Genomic DNA, 27244 nt, shown 5'->3' with positions numbered 1-27244 from the left:
CTTTGTTTTACTGTGTAGAAGTGAGTTAAGTTACCTTGTAAATCCGTCATGACTTCAATGATTCCTGGATAGTGAACCTGAACTTCATCAATGTCCTGAAACAGAAACAAACAGGAAACGATTCCTTAGTTTAATCACATTTTTATTCACATGTTTGAAATTCCCTTATTTTGCATTTAAAACTAAAAAGTGTTGGGCTTTTATTTTGAAGTTTAGCTTGTGTTTATTTGTGATGCAGAGTGTGTGTGTGTGTGTGTGTGTGTGTGTGTGTGTGTGTTTGTCAGAGTGTGTGTGTGTGTGTGTGTGTGTTTGTGTGTGTGTGTGTGTGTCAGTGTGTGTGTGTGTGTTTGTCAGAGTGTGTGTGTGTGTGTGTGTGTTTGTCAGAGTGTGTGTGTGTGTGTGTGTGTGTGTGTTTGTCAGAGTGTGTGTGTGTGTGTGTGTGTGTGTGTGTGTGTGTGTGTGTGTGTGTGTGTGTGTGTGTGTGTGTGTGTCTCACCACAGTGAGCATGGTGAAGCCGGCCTGGCCCAGCAGGTTACCCAGGTCGGTGACGGCGGTGTAGGGGGAGACGTGGGGGGAGAACCCTCCCTCCCTCTCCGTCTCGGCCAGCTGGAGGGCGCAACGCAGCTCGTACAGGGTCTCCCCGCCGACCATCGCCCCGATGAACACCCCGTCAGGCTTCAGCACCTGCTGGATCTGAGGATCACACCAGAACATTCAGTCAGGGTAAACAAGGGTTATCATGACACCAGGATTTGAAACTTTAATATCGATACTTATTTACATTATATTTATGATATTTGTATTTATCTCTGTAATTTAGTCTGCCTGATTTGAGGAGAAACAGCAAACAGACTCACCTGTTTGAGAGCTCCTGGCAGGTCGTTTATCCAGTGAAGACTGACGAGAGAGAGAGAGAAACTATGAATGAATAGAAGTTATTTGTTCTTATAGAAAAAGGCTTCCGCCTGTCAATCAGGTCAGCTACACGCCTTATTGTGAATAACTCTTATCCTTCATCAAATCAAAACTGATGAGTCATCAAAACATTCACCCCCCGTGCAGTGTGTGTCCATCGAGACATGAGCTAATCACACCTATTTGGTTTTTTGAACCAGGCTGTAAACATGTTAATCTCTGCTGTAAAAACAGGCTTTTTAGAATGGGTGTGTATGTGACTTCCTGTGCTTCTGCAGCCAGCCTCTAGTGGACACTTGAGGAACTGCAGGATGTTACACTTCTTTAGGCAGGAAGCAGAATAAAAGTCATGAATCACCTGAGGCTGCTCACCACCAGGTCGAACGTGTTTTCTTTAAAGGGCAGAAACTCTTCATCAGCCAGAACGCAGCGAGTTGGGATCTCAGTCTGTCTCGTCTGTTTCTGCAGATCAGAGAAGTACAAATAAAAGCATCATGTGTCAGTGTAAGTCACTGGTTCCCAACCTTTTTCATTGGAGCACCCCCCCCCCCCCCTCCCCCCCTCTCTCAAGAAAAGCTTCATCAGCAAGTTTGATCTCAAGCTCATTTGAGGTCAAACTAGCTGGATGTAAAAAAAACAGTTGCTCAGATTAGCGACGTCACATGACTTAAACCTGCAGCACAACAGGAAGACACGACATCATCATTTGAGCGTGATGTCATGGCAACATGGCTGACGTGGGAAGATGGTCTAGAGGCTTCACTTTCCCAAACCAAGACAACATCCTCTATTATTTAAGTTTTCCCCTTTTGTCTTAAAGTCTTTAAATGTGATTCTTCACACTTAAATATAATATAAATCAAGTATCTCCTCTGAAAATAACTCTGTGAGTCATGACTGTCTACAATGGGTGTAACACCCGAGTCCCACTGTCTGTGATGTTTTCAGAGTTTTCAGAGTCCTATCTTCACTTTGTTTACATCGCCCGGACGGCCGGCTGACTCCTCCCCTCGTGTATAAAAGTTGTTTAATTGAGGGACTAGAGAAAAGAAGAATAACATACTGTACTCACTGCTTAACTGTGTTTCTAGATCACGCTCATTTCAGGTAAATTTACATGCAGTGTGAAGCTACGAGCATAATAAAGATCGCTAGCATTAGCATGCTAACACAACAATGCAGCGTGAGTTGTTTTGGTTTCATGCTGGTGCTCAAGGGCGACATCTGCTGGATCAATAAATCACATATAAAGCCTTTAAACTCGTCACCTGTCCGTTTCAACGACAGCTCTGAGTTTGTTGGAACACTCACCAGAGATCTTTCAGAGATGTCTGTGAGGAACAAACGCTCTACGACCTCCTGAAACAACAAGAGGGACAAAGAGTCAGTGTACATTCCTTTAGTATTAATGACAGCTCGCATGTAGAGGCTTTACCTTGTTCAAATGTTCTGCAATGTGACTTTTCCCCCCGCCGATGTCCAGAGCCAGAGGGAACGTCCTGAAAGGAAGAGGAGCGCAGTCATGTTGGAAATATGTCCCAGTTACTGCTCGCATCAAATTTAAAACTCTGCTGCTCGCTTACAAAACAGACACAAAAACGGCTCCTCACTTTAACTCATCCAGGTCTACACTCCCTCCCCCCCACTACGCTCTGCCAATGAAAGTCTGATCCAACCTTCACAACAGGGTCCTAAGACGCTGACTAGACTCTTCTCCTCTGTCGCCCCCCGGTGGTGGAACGAACTTCCAAACTCCATGTGATCTGCAGAGTCCCTCTGCACCTTTAAGAAAAAGCTAAGCTTTGTCTCTGGTCACTTCCTGTCAGCACCTGTGTGTCCAATCAGACTCAAAGCTGATCGTTTGCTCTTACTGACATTGTTCCCTTTTTTCTAGATCCTTGCTTGTGTTGTTCTTACTCTCTGATGTACGTCGCTTTGGATAAAAGAGTCTGCTAAGTGAATTGTAGATATCAAAATAAACTGGGGCTGTTGAACTATGATCATTTTAATCTAGATGAATCTCTAAATGTCTGCAACATGTCTCAGCTCCTCCTGGGGGATTCTGAGGCGTTCCCAGAACCAGACAGATATATAATCCCTCCAGTGAGCTCTGGGGTCTACCCCGGGGTCTCCTCCCAGACGGACGTACCCGAAGGCCAGCTGAGGGAGCTCGTCCAGGAGGATCCTACTCAGAACCCTGCACCACCTCAACTGGCTCCTTTAGATGTGAAACCCTCCAGAGGAAACTCATCTCAGCCGCGTGTATCTGTGATCTCAGTCACACAAAGCTCATGACCACCAGGCGAGGGTAGGAGTGAAGACGGACCGCTCGCAATACTGCTGACACCGCTTCAATCCGCCTGTCAATCTCCTGATCCCTTTTACCCTCACTCATGACCAAGACCCCCGACATACATGAACTCCTTCGCCTGTGGCAGAGACTCACTCCTCACCCGGAAACTTTCAAAGATGCACGGTTAACTAGTTCATGCTGACATCACTAATATAAACCTATCCTGTCACAGGCGTACCTGGCGATGTCATAGACACGATCAGCCACCCTGCTGCCGACCTGCAAACCAACACAGAGACAAACAAACAGAGTTTAATGTAATACACCGTTAAAGAGACTTCTGATATATTGAAAGCACGTGAACACACTGGAGTCAGAACCCGGAAACTGGGACCATCCGAGGTGCACCTGAACGCAGCATCATAATCAGAGTTGTCACCTGGTTGTAACCAGACTGTTACACTCCATATGAGACAAGAACAGAGATCGATACCTGTTATATCACGTCAATAACAACATTAGTCAAAGACACCCAATAATGACTAACTTCTTTTTTTTTGTTTTTTAAACATTGCAAGCAAACTCCTGCACACTTTTAAAATTGCACATAAACATTGGCAATGTTTTTGTGCAGTTTCTGACTAAAGATTATGAACCTAGGGGAGGCTGTATCGTTTATCACGCAGTGTTTTAATAATACGTCTCAGCTGCAGGTCGTACCTCGTCCCTCAGGTAGTCGTAGTGATGTCCGTTTTGAAGAGAAGCTGCCCAGTTCTTCTGCCTCTTCTTCATCTCCCTGTTGAACACATTCATGGCTCCCCGGCCTGACATGAACCTGAACCCGGCATGCTGAAGTCTGCAGCAGGACGGCCTGATCCGGCTCCAGCTGCCCGGGGAGGCGGAGTGCAGCCTCCGCAGGACCGTCCGGCTCACCCCGCTGCTCATGTTGGTGTGAACACAAACGGATCCCTTTGAATTAAAGCAGAGAAAGTGTCAACACCAGAGCGGTTCACTTCCTCCGAGCTCACTTCTTCTTCCTGTCCTCCACACGGATGACCTCTCTGAAGAGCAGGAGGGGAAATGTGGAACTGGATTTTTTAAAGGCTGATTTGAAAATATGGAACTGGATCACAATCTGGCTTCAAACTACACATTTAAAAACTAAACAATATAAGACATTTATGTTAAGAAAACACCACAACCTCACACAAATACTGGTTATTAGAACAATCACAAAATACAGAAAAAAACAAGGCTTACCTAATGTTTCCAGAGACCGAAGGGATTTAATTAATCAATTACATAACCTAAAAAGTTTTAGTAGAATAAAATGATATGATGCAGAGGAAAAACACAAATCCATCACTTTTAAAAATTAAAGAACTACAGGATACTGTATGTAAATGTACGGTGGCCCTGAAGTGCAAAAATCACAACGAAACACAACACGCATTTTGCCATTGTGTTTTTAGATTTGCCGTCGTGTTTTCTGCACAGACTGTAAAATGAATGTTTGAAGAGGGGGGCGCTGGAGTCCCATCGATTGGCGGTCTCCATGCTGAAAACGATGTCTCAACTTTACGTTCAGACGACATAACGACAGGCTGGTTTTAAACCTCCTGACAAACCGTTACACCGCGCCCACCTGTCAATCAGGTCAGCTACACGCCTTATTGTGAATAACTCTTATCCTTCATCAAATCAAAACTGATGAGTCATCAAAACATTCACCCCCCCGTACAGTGTGTGTCCATCGAGACATGAGCTAATCAATGGCGCTGACGGACGCACATGATAAGCTGGAGCTGAGGCGGGTTTTAGCCGCAAGCTGAAACTTCTTTTTTTTTTGTCTTTTTTTTTTGCACATCCACATTTTTCAACAGGAGGTTGCCGCTTCATTTTCTGATTTGGTGTTGTGTTTTGTGATTTCTCATCATGTTTTGCACTTCAAGGCCACCGTAGAATGTCTTAAATTAATTTACAAAACCACTTTGCTTTTATCCATTAATAAGCCACATGTGTAGATACGTGTAATGTAATGTTATTAATGGATAACCTTTTTATAAAGTGTACGCGTCCTTTACTAGAAAATGTTTAGTAAAGTACTACGCGTTTTCACTTATTTGTCCCACGTCACTCGCCTTACCAAAAAAGGGGCGGGAGAAGCGAGAGGTCACGGAACAGTTGCATGCTGGGAACACACGTGTAGCAGAGACCAGAGAGGCACTACTGAGGTATATGTGAAGTTTTTCTGATGCTTATTTACTCTAAATGTCTTTTCATGGTATTTTATCACACGTATTGTACGGAGGAATGTCAGTTACTGTGTGTCGGATTAGCTAGTGTCTCCTGCTCAGCCGTTACAGACAGTTTGAACGGCTTGGACGTGTTGTTTACATGTTAGCACTGAAGCTAAGTGTCTAACTCCGTTTAAGTCATGCTGAGCCCTAAATGCTGCTCTGTCAGCCGTGTCATTTCCAAATATTTGACATTTAATCATTTATCTCCATACTCTGAATCAAACACCAGACTCTAACTTCACTGGTTTCATGGTTAAATTCATTTATTTTGACATACAGGTAAATAAATGTTCATACCACGGAGTAGCTGCTCTACAGTAACCATGGACACCAAGGAGGAGCTGCTCTACAGTAACCATGGACACCAAGGAGGAGCTGCTCTGCAGTAACCATGGACACCAAGGAGTAGTTGCTCTGTGGTAACCATGGACACCACGGAGTAGTTGCTCTGTGGTAACCATGGACACCACGGAGTAGCTGCTCTGTGGTAACCATGGACACCACGGAGTAGCTGCTCTGCGGTAACCATGGACACCACGGAGTAGCTGCTCTGCGGTAACCATGGACACCACGGAGTAGCTGCTCTCCGGTAACCATGGACACCACGGAGTAGCTGCTCTGCGGTAACCATGGACACCACGGAGTAGCTGCTCTGCGGTAACCATGGACACCACGGAGTAGCTGCTCTGCGGTAACCATGGACACCAACGAGTAGCTGCTCTGCGGTAACCATGGACACCAAGGAGGAGCTGCTCTGCGGTAACCATGGACACCAAAGAGTAGCTGCTCTGCGGTAACCATGGACACCAAGGAGTAGCTGCTCTGCGGTAACCATGAATGGCTGTTGTTTGTGTTGCTAAATGTTTGAATATGTCTTGTTTTTATTCCTCAGGTGACACTTTGAGTTTGACATCATGTCGTCAAAAAAGAGCCAGGGCGCTGATGAGCGTTTCCTCCGCGTGCAGAAGGATCCCAGGTTTTGGGAAATGCCCGAGAGAGAGCGCAAGATCAAGATCGACAAACGTTTCCAGTCCATGTTTCACGACAAACGCTTCAAGGTGAAGTACACGGTGGACAAGAGAGGACGTCCCATCAACCACACCTCCACAGAGGACCTGAAGCGCTTCTACAAAGTGTCCGACTCGGAGGACGAGGAGGACGAGGAGGAGGATGTAAAGAGTAAGAAGGCAGCGGAGGGGAAGAAGAAGAAGAAAGTGAAGGAGAAGCTGGTGAAAGCTGACGGAGAGGTGAAGAAAAAAGAAGAGTCTACGGAGCGAGGAGTCCGAGTCGTTGAAGAGGGTGAGTCCTCGTGTTCACTGAGATGTGAACACAAACACCCGGCTCTTTGAACTTGATTATAAAGAGGGTCTTTTGTTGCATGTTTTACTTTCATGCACCAACTGTGAATCAAACTCACCTCACTTTATTGCGTCTAAAAACAATACTGTAAAATCTGGATGGTAATACCTTTGATCTTAAAAGAAGGCTGCGTCCTTTATAAAATGCAGACAAACGTTGAGACGGCTTCAAACAAAATCAATTAGGTAAGCCATTGCTGAGCGGGTTTAACACGCTATCAAATAAAAACAAAAGGCAGCCGTGGATCCAAAGTCAACTTATAAGCTACATTTATTAATAGAAAACGTTTCAGCAGAAACTAAACTTCACAAAATAAAATAAACAAATCAGATCGCTCTATCACGTATATCCTAAGCGGCCCTTTGAAGTCTAAAAACTGTTCCACTTCCCCTCTCTTGCTCTCACCCCCAGGTGTCCTCAATCAACTTAAATTACACTGCAGATAGACCGCGGCTCCGCCCCAAAGAGGGAGAAATAACGCACAAATACCCCCAAATCAATTAACAAAAGCTAAAACCAAAATAAGCAGGAATAAACAATAATGTAATTCTAAATTCATTCATGTTTGTCTCTTTTCTGTTTTTTAACTGTAAATAATTAATATATCCATTTAGCCACAACAAACGTGCTGTCATTCACCTCCATTCATTGTGTATAACGAGCTTTGCTGTATATCAACGTGACAATGACCATGCTGGCGGCGCCACTTTTTACCATCTTTTCTCCCTCGTGAGGTCACAATGGTGCATTCACAGAAAACGGTGGGAGCACAACTCGCGGGCTGCCCACCTTCGCTGAATAGTACCAAATACTTTTGGCTCAGTTGGTAGAGTCGGTCGTCTCTCAACCGGAAGGTCGAGGGTTCGATCCCCAGCTCCTGCAGCCACATGTCGGATGTGTCCTTGGGCAAGACATTTAACCCAGAGTTGCTCCCACTGCTTCCTCGGCAGTGTATGAATGTGAATAAATGGGAATAGTTCCGATGGACTCTTTACCACTTTTTATTATTTTCTTCAGACGATGAAGATGAAGAGGAGAAATCTGCAGAGAAGGAGGACGTCGACTTGGGAGACAGAGTCGCCGACAGCAGTGAGGAGGAGGATGATGATGATGATGATGCAGAAGACGGGAGCGATGAGGCGAGCGGCTCAGACTCGGAGGCGGAGTCCGGGCTGGACTCGGATGAGGACAGTGACAGCGGGCCGGATTTGGCCAGAGGGAAGGGAAACGTTGAGACGAGCTCAGACGAGGACGATGAAGACGAGGTGGACGCCCTCCTAAAGAAGGAGGAAGAGGAGATCGAACACGACTGGGGCGAGCTGTGTAAGGACGCTCCGCGGAGTGACGAGGTGAGGAAGAGCGTGGAAAAGTGTCAACTCGTTTAACACTTCAGACACAAGACAAGGATGTTTAGTTAGATGATTGTGTTTAAGGGTTTCACAACAGGGACCCGGGACCAGATCAGAGTACGCTTGACCCCAAAGTCTTGTTTATGTGTGTGTCTGTGTGTTCAGGTTTCTGCCCGGCTGGCCGTCTGTAACATGGACTGGGACCGGATGAAAGCCAAAGACCTGCTCGCTCTGTTCAACTCCTTCCTCCCCAAAGGAGGAGCCGTGCTGTCGGTCAAGGTAAAAACTTCTCTGAACACACAAAGACGACGACTCACAGCCAGAAGAAATTTAGGATTACCACGCAAACTTTTTCTGCCCACATTTTCAGATTCTTTACTACATTCTCAAAGTTTGCACGGATTAAAAAAAAACATATCCTCCAGAAGCTCCAGCAAACACCTCTCCAGATCCAGGGCCTGTTTGTAGCCTGAGAGGCAAAACTCAGGGTGGAAAATGTCCCACTTCCTAAAGTTTAGAAACTGTTAAAGTTCTTACTTTAATTTAAAAACCTCTTCACATGCTCTGTTAATTTAAAAAGTAACTTAAGCTGTCAGAGAGATCGGCGACGTTTCTCCTAAAATCTTTGAAATCTTTGCAGGTTTAAACGAAACAGAAAGGGTTAACTTTTCCGATTTATGTTTAATTTACAATGTGAACTAAAGAGTGGAGAAGAACAAACTGGAGAACAGGAAACATGCAGCAGCAGGTTGATTAGAGCACGGAGATGGTAGAGGTGGCGTGCAGACAGTCTATGGTCGTGCAGCGATCACAGGGAATAAAGGTCACCACCCCCTCCCACTGGCCCCTCCCACTGGCCCCTCCCACTGGCTCCAGGTGAATTCTCCTGATTATATCCTGCTGCGTTCTCATATCAGCTCACTCTCACTTTCTGCAGGATAAATACGAGGAGGAAATATCAGGAGTTTTGCACAAATATATGTTTGAAGTATTATTTAGATTTAACCACTTGTGGAAGGGAGATTGTTGTGTGTAAGAGAGATAAACCGCATTGCATGCTGGGTATTGTCCACTCTCCAGGTATACCCGTCAGAGTTTGGAAAGGAGCGTGTGAAGTCAGAGGAGACCCAGGGACCGCTGGAGCTGAGAGCTCTGCCCGACGACTCGGACAACGACACTGAGGAGGAGAAGTAAATAAAGACAAAGTTTAAAAAGTCACACAGACGGAGTCTTCAGAAAACTGTGTGTGTGTGTTTATTGTGTGTGTGTGTGTGTCTCTCCTCTCAGGGTTTACAGGGAGAAGATGCGGGATTACCAGTTCAAGCGTCTGAAGTATTACTACGCCGTTGTGGAGTGTGACTCTGTCGACACGGCGGCTAAGATCTACGAAGAGTGTGACGGCTACGAGTACGAGAGCAGCTGCTCGGTCCTCGACCTGCGGTGAGAGGAGGAGACGGGAGTAGGGTCGTCACGATACCAGAACTTTAAACTCGATACGATTCTAGTAAAAATTAGATATTATCAGTACATGTTTCGATACCATGACAACAAACATAAAAGTCCTCTGAATCATTTCACAGTGTGCAAGTTAAGACCGTGTGCAGGAGGTAACCTGTAGTTTATGGTGGATTAATTCCTCTCCTGCACATCTGTCTTCTAAAATAGATGATGTTTTTAGAAGAGAGAATTTATCGTTTTAAAGGAGCAGTATGTAACGCTGACCCCTAGTGTTTAAAATGGGTACTGCAGTCTAAATTATAAACATTGTAGAGAGCTGTCTCCCCCCCCCTCCTCTCTAGAGTCCATGCTCACTCAGGTCACCATGTGGTGGACTCTGAAGCTTCAGTGTTTATCCAGCTCTGCATGGGTCTGTAAACCTTTCTGTGTTCTAACCTCTCTCCATTTTTCAAAAAGCATCTCCAATATTGATCCTAGTTTGAGCACGTTTCTGCTCGTGGAGCTTATTAGAAACATGCAGAGGCTTTTTAGGTCGGGTACAATCACTTCTATCTGAACCACTTCTCTTGCCCGCTTCCATCGCTGCAACACCTGTTGACCTGATAACTGCTCTCATATCTGGCAAACCGAGGGGCGTCCAAAACGGCCGTGTGGGGGGGGTCACCTTAAAAGCGCCTACCTTCTCTGGTCCAAACAAATCCAGAGCATTCAGGAGCAGAATCTAAAGTTAGAAGGAGGACATACTGGCTGCTGCATTGTTGTCAGAGAAGCCAGCACTTCAACATGTTTCCTTAATGATCAGATAGTAAGATACCTTTATCATCTCACTCTCTACACAGCTCACTGATCTTACTGATGTGGTACCAAAATATCTAAAATCTTAACAATCTTAGACACAAGAGGAGCATCATTAAATATCAAACAGTTAAAATAATCAGGAAGAGAAAGGGTTTTTAAACGGTATGATTGAATCTCAAACCTTTCTTGAACAGGTTTATTCCTGATGACGTCCAGTTCGACGAGGAGCCCAAAGACGTGGCGACGGACGTGAATCTGTCGGCTTACACGCCAAAAGTGTTCACCTCATCAGCCACCACAACGTCAAAAGTGAGACAACGGGCTGCGAATAACGGTTTATTTTCATCAGCTCAAATAAAAGACAGACAGAGCTTCAAAACAAAACCCGCTCGCTGACAAATGCATGACGTTCACTCTGATGTTTCCGTGTTTAACCCATCAGGTTCAGCTGACGTGGGATGAGACGGACCACGATCGAGTGACCGCCATGAACAGAAAGTTCAACAAAGAGGAGCTTCTGGACATGGATTTCAACGCCTACCTGGCCTCCTCCAGTGACGAAGAAGAAGAATCTGAAGAGGAGAGAGAGGAAGGAGGGTTTGAGTTTGGAGAGCAGGAGAACGAAGAAGACAACGAGGACGACAACGCGACAGACGGTGAGACGGTTAAAGACGCTTTACCGCGGTTTTATTATGAGATGAACTTTGAGCTTTTTCTGACGTTTTGTTCGTTTTGTAGCCAAACAGACTGAAGAGCCGGTCTTGAAGGTGGAGAAGAAACCCCAGAAAGAGGACGAGAAGAAGAAAAAGAAGAAGAAGAAGAGCGGCGAGGAGCAGATCTCCAAGTACCGAGAGCTGCTCAAAGGAATCCAGGACAAAGAGAAGAAGCTGCAGGAGGACAAAGACATGGAGATGGAGATCACCTGGGTGCCAGGTATGAGGGGACCTTTAATGTCAGCGGGCAGGATGGATCAAACACTCATTAACATTAAAAGAGTAGTACAAGCACTTTGAATATCTAAATCTTGCATAAAGACTAGGGCTGTTGAATTATAAAAAATGTTCAAATCGCATGTTTGAAATTCCATTATTTCCTTAACGAGTGAGTTAATGCGTTTTGCTTTCTGCGTGTGCAGGTCTGAGGGAGACGACGGAGCAGCTGGTGAAGAAGAAGATGGAGGGGAAGGACAACCTGACGCCGTGGGAGGAGTTTTTAGAGAAGAAGAAAGACAAGAAGAAGCAGAAGAAAAGTCAGAGGAAACAGGTGAGAGAGGAAGACAGACAGAGTAGTAACTTCTGGTGTTGAAAAGTAAAGCTGACGCTGTTCCTGGAGTGTCCACTAGAGGCTGGCTGCAGAAGCACAGGAAGTCACATACACACCCATTCTAAAAAGCCTGTTTTTACAGCAGAGATTAACATGTTTACAGCCTGGTTCAAAAAACCAAATAGGTGTGATTAGCTCATGTCTGGATGGACACACACTGTACGGGGGGTGAATGTTTTGATGACTCATCAGTTTTGATTTGATGAAGGATAAGAGTTATTCACAATAAGGCGTGTAGCTGACCTGATTGACAGGTGGGCGCGGTGTAACGGTTTGTCAGGAGGTTTAAAACCCGCCTCAGCTCCAGCTCTCAGCCTGTCGTTAGGTTGACTGAAAGTTAGACTGAGACAGCATTTCCAGCATGGAGACCGCCATCGATGGGACTCCAGCGCCCCCTGCAGGAACAGACGGGTGACGTCACTCAGGCTTCATCCATTAATATTCACAGTCTGTGGGTCACACATGTAAACTACAAACCTGTAATGATGTACATCACAAAGTTATTAATGATTCTGATTTTTACTTTTTGTCTCAGGGAGAGAGTGACGATGAGCTCAGTGAGGACGAGCTTCCTCCAGACGTCGATCTCAGCGACCCCTTCTTTGCAGAGGAGCTCGCTGCTTCAGGTAATCAGTACTTTCAATTAATCAGTTTATCAATACGTTAGTATGAAGGGTTTGTTTTCTTGATTTATTTGGACCATCATAAAACACACAGGCACAAAGAAGTAAGAATAGTTAAAGTAAATGATCTATTATTTATGAAGGATTAGTGAAGCGTCACGACTAGAGCAATGGATTCTTCTTTAGTCTGATGGTTTATGAACTTTTATTCACTTTATACCGTGGCAATAGTTTCCACAAACACACCGTAAGATATTTATGAAGAAAACAAAGAAAAATACAAATACCGTAAAATCCAGAATATAAGACGCAGTCCGATGTTGAAGGAGAGAAGAAAAGGTTCAAACTGTCGTCCTGCGTGACGATTTCTGTTGTGTTCAGCGTAGTCTACAGCTACAAATGCGTCTTACACCCTGGATTTTAAGATAACCATCAAAAGTAAAACCACATATTCAAGCAGAGATAGTGAAACATGACAACAGATGAAGGTTTATAAGTTTATTATATGGGTCATTAAAGTATTTAAAACATTTGATACATTTACCTGGTAAAAAACAGTAAAATACAAGGTGCTGGGCAGTTTACCGATGATATGAATTTTAATTTCATATATCACAATACAGACAAATAACGGCTGAAAAAATGGTTGTTTACTCTCTTGAGAGAAGACCCTTTTCACTTCGGCACCGCTGAAAGGCATGATCGGATACATCGCCGCAATTACGATCTGTGCGAGCAGTAGCATTTAGCTTTCAAGTGGAGAAGAAGGATGGACATGTTGGAGAATGAAGAAACGGAAATGAAGACACACAAGAAGAACTTGTGCTGAAGAGAAGAGCTGTGTCTATTCTGTGGAGGCTTTTCAGATTTAAAAAAAAATCCGACGTGGACCAAACGACCATTTATTGCAAAAGTTCTGGAGCTACAGTTGTTCCCGGAGGAGGCAACACCAGCAATTTACTCCCACCACGTCAGCAGAAAGGAAGTCTTGGAAGACCAAGAATGTCTGAGCAAGTGTTGGCTCGAAGGACTGCCTATGAGAAGCTAAACCAACATTGGAACAAGGTCACAGATGCAATAACCTTCTATCTGGCCAAAGACATGGTCCCGCCTCATACAGCCAAAAGAGACGGCTTCAAGGGGATAATCAAAACTGTGGATCCCAGGTATGTGTTAACTTAGCTTAATACAGATCCCCACATCGTAATAAGGTAGAAGCAGAGCTGGGAACAATTGCCCACTACTCAAAAACAACAGACATGTGGTCTAGTCTCAGTAAGGCGTTATACCATACCATATAGGGGCGGCTGTGGCTCAGTTGGTAGAGTTGGTCGTCTCTCAACCGGAAGGTTGGGGGTTTGATCCCCAGCTCCTGCAGCTACACGTCTGATGCGTCCTTGGGTAAGACATTTAACCCTGAGTTACTCCCGCTGCTTCGTCGGTGGCGTATGAATGGGATTAGTAACTTCTGATGGTTTCACTACTCAGCAGCCTCTACCATCAGTGTGTGAATGTGTATGTGGGACCTGCGGTGTAAAAGCGCTTTGAGTAGTCAGGAGACTAAAAAGCACTAAACAAGCTTGAGTCCATTTATCATACCTAAGCATGGCTGTAATTCTTCTCTCAATCCTGAAAATATTGTAAAACACTTCCTCTACCTTTGCCCAATCGTGCGAAAAGAGTTGGGAGAAAATTCAGTGCTAAAAGTTTTTTATCATACCCAGCACTAATAATAAAAAAAAAATCTGTTCACCCATTTACTTATTACACCAAAATATACAATCCATAACCTGAAAACCTTTAATACTATGACCTTTATTACGTCAGAAACAGATACAAAATTCAACAACCAAATGGCTAACAGCTAGTGGCTAAAATAGCATGGCTAAGCTTAATGCTAGCATTTATTCTAGCACAGCTACGTTGTTAGCAGAATTGCTGTACCCACACTTCACAATCAAATCGACAAAATACACTGTACGCCTACCAGCTGGTTGATAAGATGTGAGAGGATGACGACGAGTTTCCATCAATTAACGCACTGATAGCCTACCTACCGGCGCTATCCAGTCTTAAGCAGGTAAGAAGCAAACCAGCCTTCAAAATAAAAGGCCCCCAAATCATTAAGAAACAGATAAATGGTAGAAAGGACAAAAACTCACTACGGCAATCAATAATTGTAATAATCTTTATGGGTCCTTTCTGATTAAAAAAAAGTTGTGTATATTTACAGAAGAAGATTATGAATCAATCCCAGGTGTTTAATACCTCAAGAACAGCAGATTCTGTTAAAGATGTAAAATATAGTGTTGACAAAGAATATATAGCCTTATTCTTTTGAAGTCAAATCAATATAGAAAATAAGTGATTATTTCACACTGACAGGAGTTAAGATCAGAGGTGCAGAGTTTTTACCTCCTTTATTAAGATAGGGACTAAAGTAAGGGAAGAGTTTCTCAGTGAAGGAGCAGTCTGTATAGCAGTACATCAGAGCTGCAGAGTCCACGTCATAAAAGGAGACCAGACCCTCCTCATAATCCACAAACACCCCCACCTTCTCAGGCCGACACTTCAGAGAGAGACGGACTGGAGGGTCATCAAGGGCTGTGTACTTATTTCCATTTCTCAAACATATAGACCACAAACCCTCCTCAGGACTCGCTGTGATTTCTCCCTTCCTGTTGATGGACTCTCTGACCACTCCTAAAAACCAACAAGTCTTTCCTTTAACCTGAACCTCGAAGTAAAATCTGCCTGAAGAGAAACTCTGCTTTCCTAAAACACAAACACAAAGAGAGAATCTCTCTGGGTTGTCTGGTAGATTCTTCGTCACGTCACCATGATGAACTTGTTTCCCATCATCAGACAGGATGAGATCAAGATGTGCTGTATCAGGATCAAGAGTTACATCCACAGCATACTGCTGGACTCTCTTCAGCTCAACTTGAATCAATTTCTTCATCTCTTCACTGAGAGTCTCCTCCAGCTGAGCCACAGCTTTCCTCACAGTCTCCTCATAAAGTGGTTGACAGACATTAACCTCTGTCCAGTCTTTGGTGGGTGGAGCAGAGTTAACAGACTGGACTCTCTGGATAAGATGGAGGTGGTCTTCAGAGCGTGAGAGCTGCTGCACCTCAGTGCTCCTCTTCATCAGCTCACAGATTTCCTGCTCCAGCTCTTTGATGAAAGCTTCGGCCTGTTTCTCTGTTGTTTTCAGCTTCTTTTCGATCGTGTCGATGAACTCGGCCTGACCTCTCTCAACAGACTCCTTCAGAGCGGTGAAGACTCGAACACCTTCTGCCATCTCTCTGTCTGCATCGTCCTTACTGAGGTCCACTGAGTGTTTGATCTCTTGAATCTCCAGTCGTCTTTTCTGGATCATCTGCTGAATTTCAGTCTCTGTCTCCTCCAGCTCTGCCTTCTTTTCTTCATATTCTTCTTTCAGAGGAACAAGCTTGTGTGTCTTGTGGTCTAAAATAGAGCAGAGTGTGCAGACACAGGTCTGATCGGTCTTACAGAACAGCTCCAGAGGTTTATCGTGCTTCGTACACATCCTGTCCTCCAGGTTCTCCACAGGGTCGATCAGCTGGTGTCTTTTCAGACGTGAAGCTGTCAGATGAGGCTCCAGGTGAGTCTCACAGTAGGAGACCAGACAGTCTAAGCAGGACTTCAGGGCCTTCTGTTTGGTTCCAGTGCAGGCTTCACATAGAACTTCTACTGGTTTGGACTCTTGTAGCTCTGAGCTGCTGCTGCTGGCTTCCTGCTGAGCTTTGTCTCTGAACTGACCAACCATCTCAGAGATGAAAGTGTTGATCCTCAGTTTAGGTCTATTGGTAAAAGCTTCCTTACACATTGGACACCTGTACTGGTCGCTGGTGTTCCAGTGTTCAGTGATGCAGTTTTTGCAGAAGTTGTGGCCACATGGTATGGTGACAGGATCATTGAACACATCCAGACAGATGGAGCAGAGAAACTGATCCTCAGACCGATGATAGTTTGCAGCAGCCATATCTACACAGAGAGTGAAAGAAAGAATAAGATTTGATTAATTTACATGATTTATTGTTTGGAAACTGGAAAGAAGGGATGAAGGATTGACTGATCAAAGTTGGTTACAGATGTTCAGTTAAAGATGCGAGTACATCCTTCTGTGGAGCCCTGTGTTGGTAAGAATGAAAAAAACATTCGTATTGCAGGCCTGATTCTAAAGTTCAGACTCGATTTGCTGAGGTTTTGCTTCTTATTCTGCATGTTGTGCTCAGCGTCATGTGCGGGGTTAATCGACTAAACGTTTAAACGTCATCATCGCTAGTCTGCAACAGAATTACGAATCCACCAAACACATATTTTGTACCTAATAATAATAATAATGCATTTTATTTATGGGCGCCTTTCAGGTCACTCAAGGTCCCCTTACAGACAAAGGTAAAAACAAGAACACAATCAACTAAAGAAAAACAAAAACAGCAATAATAAGAAGGGACAGAGAAGACAAATATATAAAAGGAGGAGGCAGAACGGAGGGTCCGGGAGGGTGTGTAGATGTGGAGGATATCAGAAAGGTACGGAGGTGCGAGGTTATGGAGAGCTTTGAAAGTGAGTAGGAGAATCTTGTAGAGTCAATGCGATATTTGACAGGAAGCCAGTGGGGTTGTTGAAGGATAGGAGTGATGGAGGGGGTTCTGGTGATGATCCGGCCAGCTGAGTTCTGAACCAGTTGGAGTTTATGCAGAAGCTTGAGAGGTAGACCAGAGAGGAGAGAGTTGCAATAGTCTATACAGGAGGTAACCAGGGTATTGACAAGGATGGCTGTTAGGTGTGAGAGACGGGTGGAGACGGTTGATGTTGAAGTGGAAATATGCTGACCGAGTGATATTATTGATGTGAGCTTCAAAGGATAGACTACTGCCGAAGAGGACACCAAGGCTCTTTACTTGGGGGGAGGGAGGGACTGAGGAGTTGTCGATTGTTATTGAAAAAATGTCAGACTTGCCTAGAACCAACAAGGAGATCTTCAGTTTTGTTGCTATTGAGTTTGAGGAAGTTATGAGAGAACCAGGATTTAACTTTAAGCAGACAGTCGGAGAGGGATGAAGCTGGGAGGGTGGAGTTGGGCTTGGAGGACAGGTAGAGCTGAGTGTCATCCGCGTAGCAGTAAATCTGAATACCACATTTCCTGAAAGTGTGACCGAGAGGTAGGATGTAGGTGATGAAAAGGAGAGGACCCAAGACAGAGCCCTGAGGAACACCGGTAGTGACTGGGGAGATATGCGACCTGAAGTTTTTGAGATGAACAAACTGAGTGCGACCAGAGAGATATGACTTGAACCAGGTGAGGGAGGTGCCAGTGAATCCGATTGAAGCTAGTCTGTCTAGGAGGGTGATATGAGATTTGGTGTCCAAGGCTGCACTTAAATCAAGGAGGATGAGTATTGTTCAGAGTCCAGAGTCAGCTGCCATCAGTGATTTTCACCAGGGCTGTCTCCGTGCTATGAAGTGGATGGAAACCAGACTGGAGTTCTTCAAACAGGTTATTGTCAGAGAGGTGTGTGTGAACCTGAGCTGCAACTACCGTTTCCAGTATTTTTGAAATAAATTGTAAATTGTAAATGGCTCGGAAGTTATCAAGGTTATTGGGATCAGCACCATGTTTTTTGAGTATTGGAGTTATTGCAGCTGTTTTGAAGGATGATGGAACAAGACCAGAAGTGAGAGAGGCCTGGATGATGTTGGTTATTAAAGAGGACAGAGAGGGTAGACAGGCTTTGATCTAGTTGACAGGTAGAAGATTTCAATTTTTGAATGATACTAGAAATATCATCATCTGTTTGGATTTAAAAACTGAAGAGAGGAGAGAAGAAGGTTAGCAAAATATACAGATTTGGCAGTGGAGAGAGCATCACGAAACAGGTTACTTGTCCGGCTGATGAGGCTGGATTTTAATCGGTTGTCATGTATACCGATCTCTGACAAATGTTGGCGGAGTGAGCTGTAGTTCAGATGGTCTTACAACAGCAGCACAGCATCAGACAAACAGAAATACAGATCTCTCCGAGAGCAGTTGCAGCCATACGCGCCAACGTTCACTCCTGGAAGAAGGCTGTGTGTAAACATGGCTGTGTGTATTTCATATGTTGGCTCCCCATGCTGGTGTCTAAGGTGTAATGCAGCCAACAGCCACTAGCTGTTCCTGTAGCTTCGTTAATGGGTCTTCTCTTCTCACTCTACTGCTTGGATGTAAACAATAGGGTGAACATATTTTTAAAGCTCCAAATCGGGACACTTTAACTTTACCGCAAACCCACATGCATCTATCCGCAGATCGGTGACCTGCACTGATCACACACGATGGCAGGTAAAGGTTTCCTCTTGAGCAGCTCGTTTAAGTTGGTTGTCAGCGGCGTTTGCTTGACTGAAGTAGATTGTAAAATGCAGCTTATTCATTGGCTGGTACTTTTCAAAGGAAGCTGTAACTCTCCTGCAGCTCTTTGGAAAACGCTGACTTCCTCTCAGTATGACAGCTCGCCTACCTGTCGTTACCCAGCAGGTCCCGTTAGCATGATAAGCTAGGCTAGCTAAGCGACAGCTGCAACTCCGAGATTGATTGACACATGTACAGACAAATCAGTGTCACAAGCATGGTGCGTTGTTTTGGTCGGTTAAAACCGGGACAGGGACTGTTCAAAACTGGGACTTATTAGTGTTTTGTAGATATTTGTGGGGACTTGGGACACAGAGCTTGAAAAGGGGACGGTCCCGGTCAAATCTGGACGTGTGGTCACCCTGGTTTGGACCAGTGATGTGATAATTGTGTTGCACGATTCAGGACGACGATATATCGCTGTATCTGTATTTTGTCCAACAACTCCTAATGTCCAAATGATGGGACAGAAATAATTCATGTTCTTTTAGTATTTGGTGAAGTAATCTTTTTTTTTTTTTTTTAAAGATTATTTTTGGGGCTTTTTGTGCCTTTAATTGAGAGATAGGACAGTGGATAGAGTCGGAAATCAGGGAGAGAGAGTGGGGAATGACATGCGAGAAAGGCCGGGCTGCTCGCTTGGATAAGACTATAGCCTCCATACATGGGGCGCGCGCACTAACCACTGCACCACCAGCGCCCCTTTGGTGAAGTAATCTTGAATGAATGTTCAGTTTTTAACTCTGACCGAGCTGAGAACAACAAAGATCAATGTTGCTGCATTGTAAAGCTAGAGCGCCCTCTGCTGGTGAAACAGCTGATTTTGAACTTTACTGTTGTGCAGAGACAGATTCTTAGTGCAGGATTTTACTGCTGACAAATCTTTGCTGACAAATTTCACTTCCTTCTCTGCTTCCTTCAAATTAAAAGCCTCATTGTGGTTCCTCCATGTCAAGGCTTTTACTGTGAAACAGCCAGAGGAAATAGAATTCAGTTTGGCTGCAGGATGTTATCAGTGAACAACAACAATACCAGAAATTTAGAAATTAATTAAAGTCCAAATGAGTGAATCTCAGTTACACACACACACACACACACACACACACACAGTTTAACAAGCTCGAGTATGAAGAGAGAGTGAAATGAAGAGTTGAGTGTAAATCCTGGTTGTTCAAAGTGTAAACATGATCAGCTGTACTCACCTGTGTTTGCAGAGACTCTGCTGTGTCGTTGACAAAGATTGGATGAAGTTAGTTTAATTTCTTTGAAGAGAAACGGAGACCTTTCTGGACGGCTGCGTGGCTGACACCCTGACAAACTTTAAGTTTCATTTCTTCAGAGTGACGCTGAAGCTCTCCTCCCTCAGCTGTGGCTCCTCCTCTAACTGCAGCTTGTTTCTTCCCTCTGAGTCACAGGGCTGTTGTGAAATACCAGCTTCAATAGACTGATCTGATCTGATCTGAGAAGAAGAGTTTCATTAAAGTCGTCGTATCTTCTTTGTGAATAAGATAGGTTGCTCGAGTTCATTTATTACAGTCACTCATGTATCAGGAGAGTTTTGTGCTTGTTGTGGCAGCAGAACAGAACTGATCACTTCTTGTATCTTCATGTTGGGCTCCATCTAGTGGTCGTGGCCTGTGTGGTTTCTGGAATTGTTCAGAATTAAATTATTTTCTGTATTTATAAACACAGCTGTTCTTCAGACAGACTGTCAGTGTTGGAGTTTAGTTTGAAACAATAAGGTCAACATAGAAGAGTAAAGCTTCATTCTTCTTCCTCGTCTTGTTACCTGTGAGAAGAACAAACAGCTCAGATGTCTCGGGATGAAAACCTGAAGTGTTCTTCCTGGTTTTTATTCATGCGCTCACGTGTCTCTAACGTGTCTGAATTTAATTGTTTGATCTTCAGAGGTCTGCAGCGTGTCAGGTCATGATTTGTTTTGTGTGTGTGCAGACGTGAAGAAGCAACAGAAGAAGAAGAAGAAGAAGAAAGGGGAGGAGGAGGAGCGCACCGCTGAGGAGGAAGAAGAGCTGGAGAAACAAAAGGTCAGAGGTCAATGACTGCAGCTCCATGAGAGTTTATCACATCTGTAAATATTCACCTGAAGACAGCATCTCAACGTGTGTGTGTGTGTGTGTGTGTGTGTGTGTGTGTGTGTGTGTGTGTGTGTGTGTGTGTGTGTGTGTGTGTGTGTGTGTGTGTGTGTGTGTGTGTGTGTGTGTGTGTGTGTGTGTGTGTGTGTGTGTGTGTGTGTGTTTTCTGTGTGTGTGTGTGTGTGTGTCTGTGTGTGTGTGTCTCTGTGTGTCTGTGTGTGTGTCTTTGTGTGTGTGTGTGTTTGTGTGTGTGTGTGTGTGTGTCTGTGTGTGTGTGTGTGTGTGTTTTCTGTGTGTGTGTGTGTGTGTGTGTGTTTTCTGTGTGTGTGTGTCTTTGTGTGTGTGTGTGTGTGTGTGTGTGTGTCTGTGTGTGTGTGTGTCTGTGTGTGTGTGTGTGTGTGTGTCTGTGTGTGTGTGTGTGTGTGTGTGTGTGTGTGTCTGTGTGTGTGTCTGTGTGTGTGTGTTTTCTGTGTGTGTGTGTGTGTGTGTCTGTGTGTGTGTGTCTCTGTGTGTCTGTGTGTGTGTCTTTGTGTGTGTGTGTTTGTGTGTGTGTGTGTGTGTGTCTGTGTGTTTTCTGTGTGTGTGTGTCTTTGTGTGTGTGTGTGTCTGTGTGTGTGTGTGTGTGTGTGTGTGTGTGTGTGTGTGTCTGTGTGTGTCTGTGTGTGTCTGTGTGTGTGTGTGTTTTCTGTGTGTGTGTGTGTGTGTGTTTTCTGTGTGTGTGTGTGTGTGTCTGTGTGTGTGTGTGTGTGTGTGTGTGTGTGTGTGTTTTCTGTGTGTGTGTGTGTGTGTGTGTGTGTGTGTGTGTGTGTGTGTGTGTGTGTGTGTGTGTGTGTGTGTGTGTGTCTGTGTGTGTTTTCTGTGTGTGTGTGTGTGTGTGTCTGTGTGTGTGTCTGTGAGTGTGTGTGTGTGTGTGTGTGTGTGTGTGTGTGTGTGTGTGCAGGCGGAGATGGCCCTGCTGATGGAGGACGAGGGCGACGAAGCCAAACACAAACACTTTAATTACGATAAGATCGTGGAGCAGCAGAATCTGAGCCAGAAGAAGAAGAAGAAGCTGCTGAAGAAGAAGGGGGAGGAGCCTCAGCAGGAAGACCAATTCCAGGTGGGTGTGATGATGTCACAGGTCGTGCTGCTCCAGCTGAATGTCCTCCGGTTTCCAGGACTTGACTTTAGCATTCGGCCGCTAAATGTTCAAACTTTTGTTTTGACCACAATCGTCCCGTTTAATGTGTTTTGATCTGATTTTAAAGATGAACAGTCGACCTGAAGAAGAAATAAATATATAGACGTTCATTTCCCACTCTCGTGGTGTGATGGAGTCAAAGGAAGGCTGTTAGCTCTGTGTTGACTAAATCGTGGTCATGACGATGTTGTAACATTCTCCCTCTCTCTCTGTTTGTGCGTCCAGGTGGATGTGAAGGACCCTCGTTTCCAGGCCATGTTCACCTCCCACCTGTTCAACCTGGACCCCTCCCACCCCAGCTACAAGAAGACCAACGCCACGCAGAGCATCCTGACGGAGAAGCAGCGCCGCAGAGACGAGGAGCAGCGGCGCCTGGAGGACGGGCTCAGAGATCAGGGGGAGGGAGCCGACAGGAAGCAGGTGGCGGGGAAGAAACGGGAAAAGGACCGTGACGCGGCGGCGGCGGTCGAGGTCACGTCGAAGAAAGCGATGGACCCGAGTCTGTCTCTGCTCGTCAAGTCGATTAAAAGCAAAACGGAGCAGTTTCAGGCTCGCAAGAAACAGAAACTGGTGTAGGTGGAACTCTCAACACAAAACTGTGCAGACCGGCAGAGACTGGGAGAAGTCCCAGCCTGCAGGAACAGTTTCTCCTGATGAACTCTACTTCCTGTTTGATGTTTTTATACAGAAAGAAACGCCACAAAGTAGAAGAAGGTGCAGGACAAAGTGAATGGTGCTGCATCACATGCTGTGAGAATGTTTTATTTGGACAGTTTCTTCACACAGAACTCTTAAAGAAGCCCTGCAGTTATTTTCAAACACATGAAGAAGAAGAGAGCGACGCCCTGGACCTCAAGAAACACGTTCACCATCACGACACCGAGGTTTTTACTTTAGTAAATCACTTTTGACATTTCAGCTTTCTTTGGGGGAGATTGTTCCTCCAGCAGCTGTGAGCTGATGTTTCTGTTAGCTGTCAGTGTCTTACCCCGTTCCCACGTACTCCAAGAGCGCCACGGTCGGTCAACGCCGTGCACTACACCGCAGCTCACCGCCACTCTACTCAATGATCGTGTTTCCACAGCGAGCGCCGTAGTCGGTCAGCGGCGTGCACGGAGTGTGTGTAAATTGGGAGTAACAGTGACGCTGTTTCTAAAGTGGTGAAAAGTTTTCTTTCTTTAAATGAATGTTTCTTTGGTAACTCGAGTTCCAATAAAGAGAAGTTTGTGATGTGAAGATGATCTCGCATCAGGATAATTTTATCTGCAGGTCAAATGAAGATGACGACATAACAAAGTGTTTCTGATTGGTCCTTTGGATTCAGCAGAACGCCCTGCAGTCATCACGTCCTGGAGCTGTCAATCAAACCAAGTCTCCACATTCTGCTTCCCTTAAAGCGTCTCCAATCACAGGCTGCTGTTTAAGACGTTTTGCTGATTCTTTGTCGGGAGACGGAACGATTTGATTCTACTTCAAAACCAAACCGGGTCGTGTTCTCCGCAGCTCGTTATTCAGACCCCGCTGTGATTGACAGGAAGTGTTCACACCTTTTTGTCCTGAAGCAGGTGAGGAGGAGCACGCTGCTGCTCCTCAAAACATCTGCTCGTTCTTCAATAGATCGTGACGCTGAGCAAAGAGCAGTGTGCGCGATTCTCTCCTCTCACAGCTGAGACGTTCCTGCAGCTCCTTCAAAATAAAAGCTTTTATTGTGAAGCAGCGTCTTTAAGAAGCTCCGGTACGTTTGTTTATCAGAGAATAATCTCCAAACTATTCACATTCTGAGCCACGGAGAGAAAATGACAAACAATTGAACCAATCAGATCTTTACAAAGGCTTGTTTGGGACAGGCGGGCACAATCTGCACGTCGGGTTGTCGCCACGACTGAAGATTGTTAAACATCGATTTGATTGTAGTGTAGTTTCAACACCATGGCAACAGAAACAGAGTGATGGATAACTTCCTGTTTTTAATCAGCTAAACTCGCAGACTGAGTCATGCACACGTCTCGGTAACGTGACTGATTTGTGTAATTTAGACTGTGCTGTCTCTCTGGGTTAAAAATATAATGAGTAAAGATCATTCAATGAAAGAAGATTTTCATGATCTCATTACTGGGAGAACTGGGAGTCCGTGGACACTGTTTGCTGAAGACAGTGAGGGGGGGATGAGGCAGCTGAAGCCGGTCAGAGGATCTGGATGAGGAGGAGTGTCTCTCGTCTCTCCTCATTAAAAAAGAGAGAGTAAGGGAAGGTAGAGAGACAGCGCACGAGCAGGGCGCCTCACCTTAGCTCCGCCTCCCCGCCCCGCCCCCTTTCTTAAATCTCTCTGCAGACTTTTCTCTGTCTTTTTATTTTCTCTTGTATAACATTTGTCGTTCTTGTGCATGAGTAACGTTAGCATCAGGAAGTGTTCCATCTGAGCAGCTTTCCAGTACACTTAATTATTCTGCTTTGTAGGCAAATTAATATTTCTGCACATTCAGTCATGAGTTGTGAGGGCATTAAATACTCTACTCACCAAAATACATGTACGGCTTAGTCATTTTTATTTTATTTACAAAGACGAGCAGCTCTAAGTGACCAGGGCTGAGTCGTGTGCTCAGTCTATTCACAACAAGTCCAGCTGCAGAAAACACTCTGCTGACCACTTAAATTTCCCCTCACTTTTCACAGCACCTCTTCTTCCTTTAGTAGTGATAACAGCAGTTTTTCTGAGTTGTAAATGTGAAGGGCGCCCTCTTTTGGTATGTATTGGTATTACATGTGACCGCTGGTTAAACTGTAAACAGATAGTGAGTGAATACATTTCTAATCCGTAAAATTCTTGACGGCAATTAATCGATAGATGATTAATCATTAACATCACTAGTTCAGAACAATGACTTTCTGTGTGTTTGTTGATGTGTTTATAACGGTTTTATACCGCATACATCGTGTTATCTCTCGATGTTGCGCTTGATTCTGTAATTACTGTGGGAACTCCTTGGTCTGGTGACTCCAGCTGTCCAGCGGTGCTGCTCCGTGCTGCGCTCTGAGAACTCAGCCTGTGGGTGTTGACGGATGAGGGAGCGGACACACAAAGCACACATATCTGGTGGACGTTCTGGGTCATACGTGTCAATCAGTACTTACTCAGACCTCGTCTTCAACAACGAGTTTATTTAGAAGTTTTTGTTTCAAAATCACATATTTAGGGGGCGCTAGAGAGTCACGAATGGAGTAAGTCGCCCTTTTCAGAGCTCCTGCACAATCCTTAATAATTTCATTTTCACACAGCCCGGATAAGGCCGCACCTGCGGAAATATCCATCATGGATATTACATCCGTCAAAGCTGATATCCTCTCATCCTTGAGAAAAGAAATATCCTCTGTTATAAGAGAAGAGCTAAAGAGCGCCTTGGCAGAGGATTTCCACTCCCTGAAACTGAAATTGCTAGCAGCACAGCCGCAATACGCAAGGAAATTGAACAGGTGAAGGCCCATGTAAAAACTGTTGAAGCGGGGCTGTCAACTTGGTCTGATGAAGTCGTGTCGGTACAAGTGAACGTGCAAGACCTCAATAAACAAATGAAAGATTTACAAGGAAAGTGTGAGGACGTGGAGGGCAGGATGCGGAGAGGGAATATACGGATCATCGGTGTACCGGAGCAATCGGGATCAAGCTCTCCCACAGCTGTGAAGTGTCTGAAGTATCTAGGACAGAGAGAATATACTGCTCCTTTAAGTTTAGAACTATACATCTGGAGAGAATTTGTATCTGAAGGAGATTTAGAGTCCCCTCAAGTTGAATGTTTACCTTAAGGTGTTGTGTAAGAGAATGTGTTACATGATGGTTTTTATGACCCATGACGAAAAGCAGATGTTTTGGGTGCATATAGACGATTGTCTCTGTGTGTTCGGGGGAGATCATTTTTGGCTGGATCTCTCCCAGGTCGAACCATGGCGAGCCTGGAGATGCTGCTTGTTAATAAAAATGATACTCTTTGAAAGCAAGTCTGTCTCAACGGCGAATTTCTTCATCATCAAACATATCAACAAGAAGGAAATCCACATCAGCTGTTTCCAAACTTATTCAGGAGGTGCTGCAGATGGAGAAAGAGGTGCGGGTGGAGTGCTCCCACCGCAGCCTGACGCAGAGAAGACCGGGGGACAAACCACGCGTAATAATCGCAAGACTACACAATGAGGGAGACGCCATGGACATTCTGAGGAAAGCGACCGAGCAGGACAACTCAACTCCAAAGGAAGTCCGATCGCCATATTCCCGGACTACACAGCAAATGTCGCTAAAGCCAGAGCGGCCTTCATGGAGGTCAGGAGGATGCTACGGGGGAGACAGGGAATCACTGTGGCATCGCCGAGTGGCGGTGACACGCCAGTTATTATGCTGCGGGCGGGAGACAAAGATACGTGAGGGAGGTGTGTAGCAGGTGTCGTACAGGATCAGATATAATCAAGCATTATTTACTTTTTGGCCTGTATGGTGTAGTTAATAGGTGACATACTTTTTTAGGTCACATTTTGTTTTCTATTATTACTATTTTCAGGACTGATAGGCTACCAGTATATTGTTATGCTTACATCTTTTTTTCATGCATACCCTTAAATAGGGAATTCATACCTCTAATAATAATCTTTCTATACAATATATTTCCACATCAGCATTAAGATATCGTTATGTCCATAAATGACATGATGAGGTTCTGCAGGTGCCTGAGCTGCTTGCTATAATTATTCTGATTGGCTTTTTACCCAAGCATAGGCCAGCAACTTCAAACTTTGCTTGCACAGCTGCCTGTTCCGACCTGCAGCCAGGGACCATGTCCCAAAGGACTGACCAGACTCTAATGTTGGTTGAGTTTATTATATTTTTCATGTTCTGTTCTGTTCAATCTGTTCAGATCCCACTGTTCCCCGGGGATCCTAAAAGTATTAATAATACAGCTGTATATTTAGTTTCAAAGTATTTTGAGTACAAGACGATAACTATGTGTTTGCATTCCTTAGATAGGTATGATGCTTTCATATTCTTAACTCTTTTTTTAAGTTTTTTAAGTTTTATTTTTTTTAAATTTATTTATTTTATATATTTTTTTTCATCCACATGTCCCCCCTCCTTCCCAATACATAT

The 27244-nt window shown here is 44.7% G+C and overlaps 3 protein-coding genes across 3 annotated transcripts in view; 1 reads left to right on the top strand and 2 right to left on the bottom strand.

The window, feature by feature from the left end:
- The window catches only part of ndufaf5 (NADH:ubiquinone oxidoreductase complex assembly factor 5), an 8188-nt gene extending 3921 nt beyond the window's left edge, over window positions 1-4267 (bottom strand). The window contains exons 1-8 of the mRNA XM_061062906.1: window positions 3930-4267; window positions 3448-3488; window positions 2352-2415; window positions 2228-2275; window positions 1275-1378; window positions 859-898; window positions 497-694; window positions 35-95 (exon numbers count right to left, since the gene is read on the bottom strand). Of these exons, the coding sequence (XP_060918889.1) occupies window positions 35-95; window positions 497-694; window positions 859-898; window positions 1275-1378; window positions 2228-2275; window positions 2352-2415; window positions 3448-3488; window positions 3930-4154 (781 nt within the window). The 5' untranslated portion in view covers window positions 4155-4267. The remainder of the gene's footprint in view (window positions 1-34; window positions 96-496; window positions 695-858; window positions 899-1274; window positions 1379-2227; window positions 2276-2351; window positions 2416-3447; window positions 3489-3929) is intronic.
- A 1089-nt stretch (window positions 4268-5356) lies between these two features.
- On the top strand, window positions 5357-23349 carry esf1 (ESF1, nucleolar pre-rRNA processing protein, homolog (S. cerevisiae)). Its single transcript, XM_061065875.1, has 14 exons — window positions 5357-5443; window positions 6402-6808; window positions 7886-8217; window positions 8383-8496; window positions 9298-9407; window positions 9505-9657; window positions 10668-10782; window positions 10916-11129; window positions 11212-11406; window positions 11609-11736; window positions 12332-12422; window positions 20794-20885; window positions 21874-22032; window positions 22339-23349. Exons 2-14 carry the CDS (start codon window positions 6424-6426, stop codon window positions 22687-22689), a joined length of 2439 nt encoding a protein of 812 aa, XP_060921858.1. The 5' UTR covers window positions 5357-5443; window positions 6402-6423; the 3' UTR covers window positions 22690-23349.
- LOC132995773 (E3 ubiquitin-protein ligase TRIM39-like) lies at window positions 14215-20427 on the bottom strand. The gene is made up of 2 exons (XM_061065939.1): window positions 20043-20427; window positions 14215-16430 (listed from the first exon to the last, which is right to left on the bottom strand). The coding sequence occupies exon 2, from the start codon at window positions 16426-16428 to the stop codon at window positions 14788-14790; it is 1641 nt and encodes a 546-aa protein (XP_060921922.1). The 5' UTR covers window positions 16429-16430; window positions 20043-20427; the 3' UTR covers window positions 14215-14787.
- Window positions 23350-27244: the final 3895 nt, after the last annotated feature.

Source organism: Labrus mixtus, chromosome 2, assembly GCF_963584025.1.
Source record: "Labrus mixtus chromosome 2, fLabMix1.1, whole genome shotgun sequence".
Taxonomy (NCBI): Eukaryota; Metazoa; Chordata; class Actinopteri; order Labriformes; family Labridae; genus Labrus; species Labrus mixtus.
This window is presented reverse-complemented; position numbering and strand designations above follow the sequence as displayed.

Excerpts from the sequence above, each read along its gene's own strand:
- esf1 (XM_061065875.1), top strand. The coding sequence starts at position 6,424 with ATGTCGTCAAAAAAGAGCCAGGGCGCTGATGAGCGTTTCCTCCGCGTG. Across the intron at positions 9,408-9,504 it reads AACGACACTGAGGAGGAGAA|GGTTTACAGGGAGAAGATGC; the intron begins GTAAATAAAGAC and ends CTCTCCTCTCAG. Across the intron at positions 11,737-12,331 it reads AGAAAAGTCAGAGGAAACAG|GGAGAGAGTGACGATGAGCT; the intron begins GTGAGAGAGGAA and ends TTTTTGTCTCAG.
- LOC132995773 (XM_061065939.1), bottom strand. The coding sequence starts at position 16,428 with ATGGCTGCTGCAAACTATCATCGGTCTGAGGATCAGTTTCTCTGCTCC.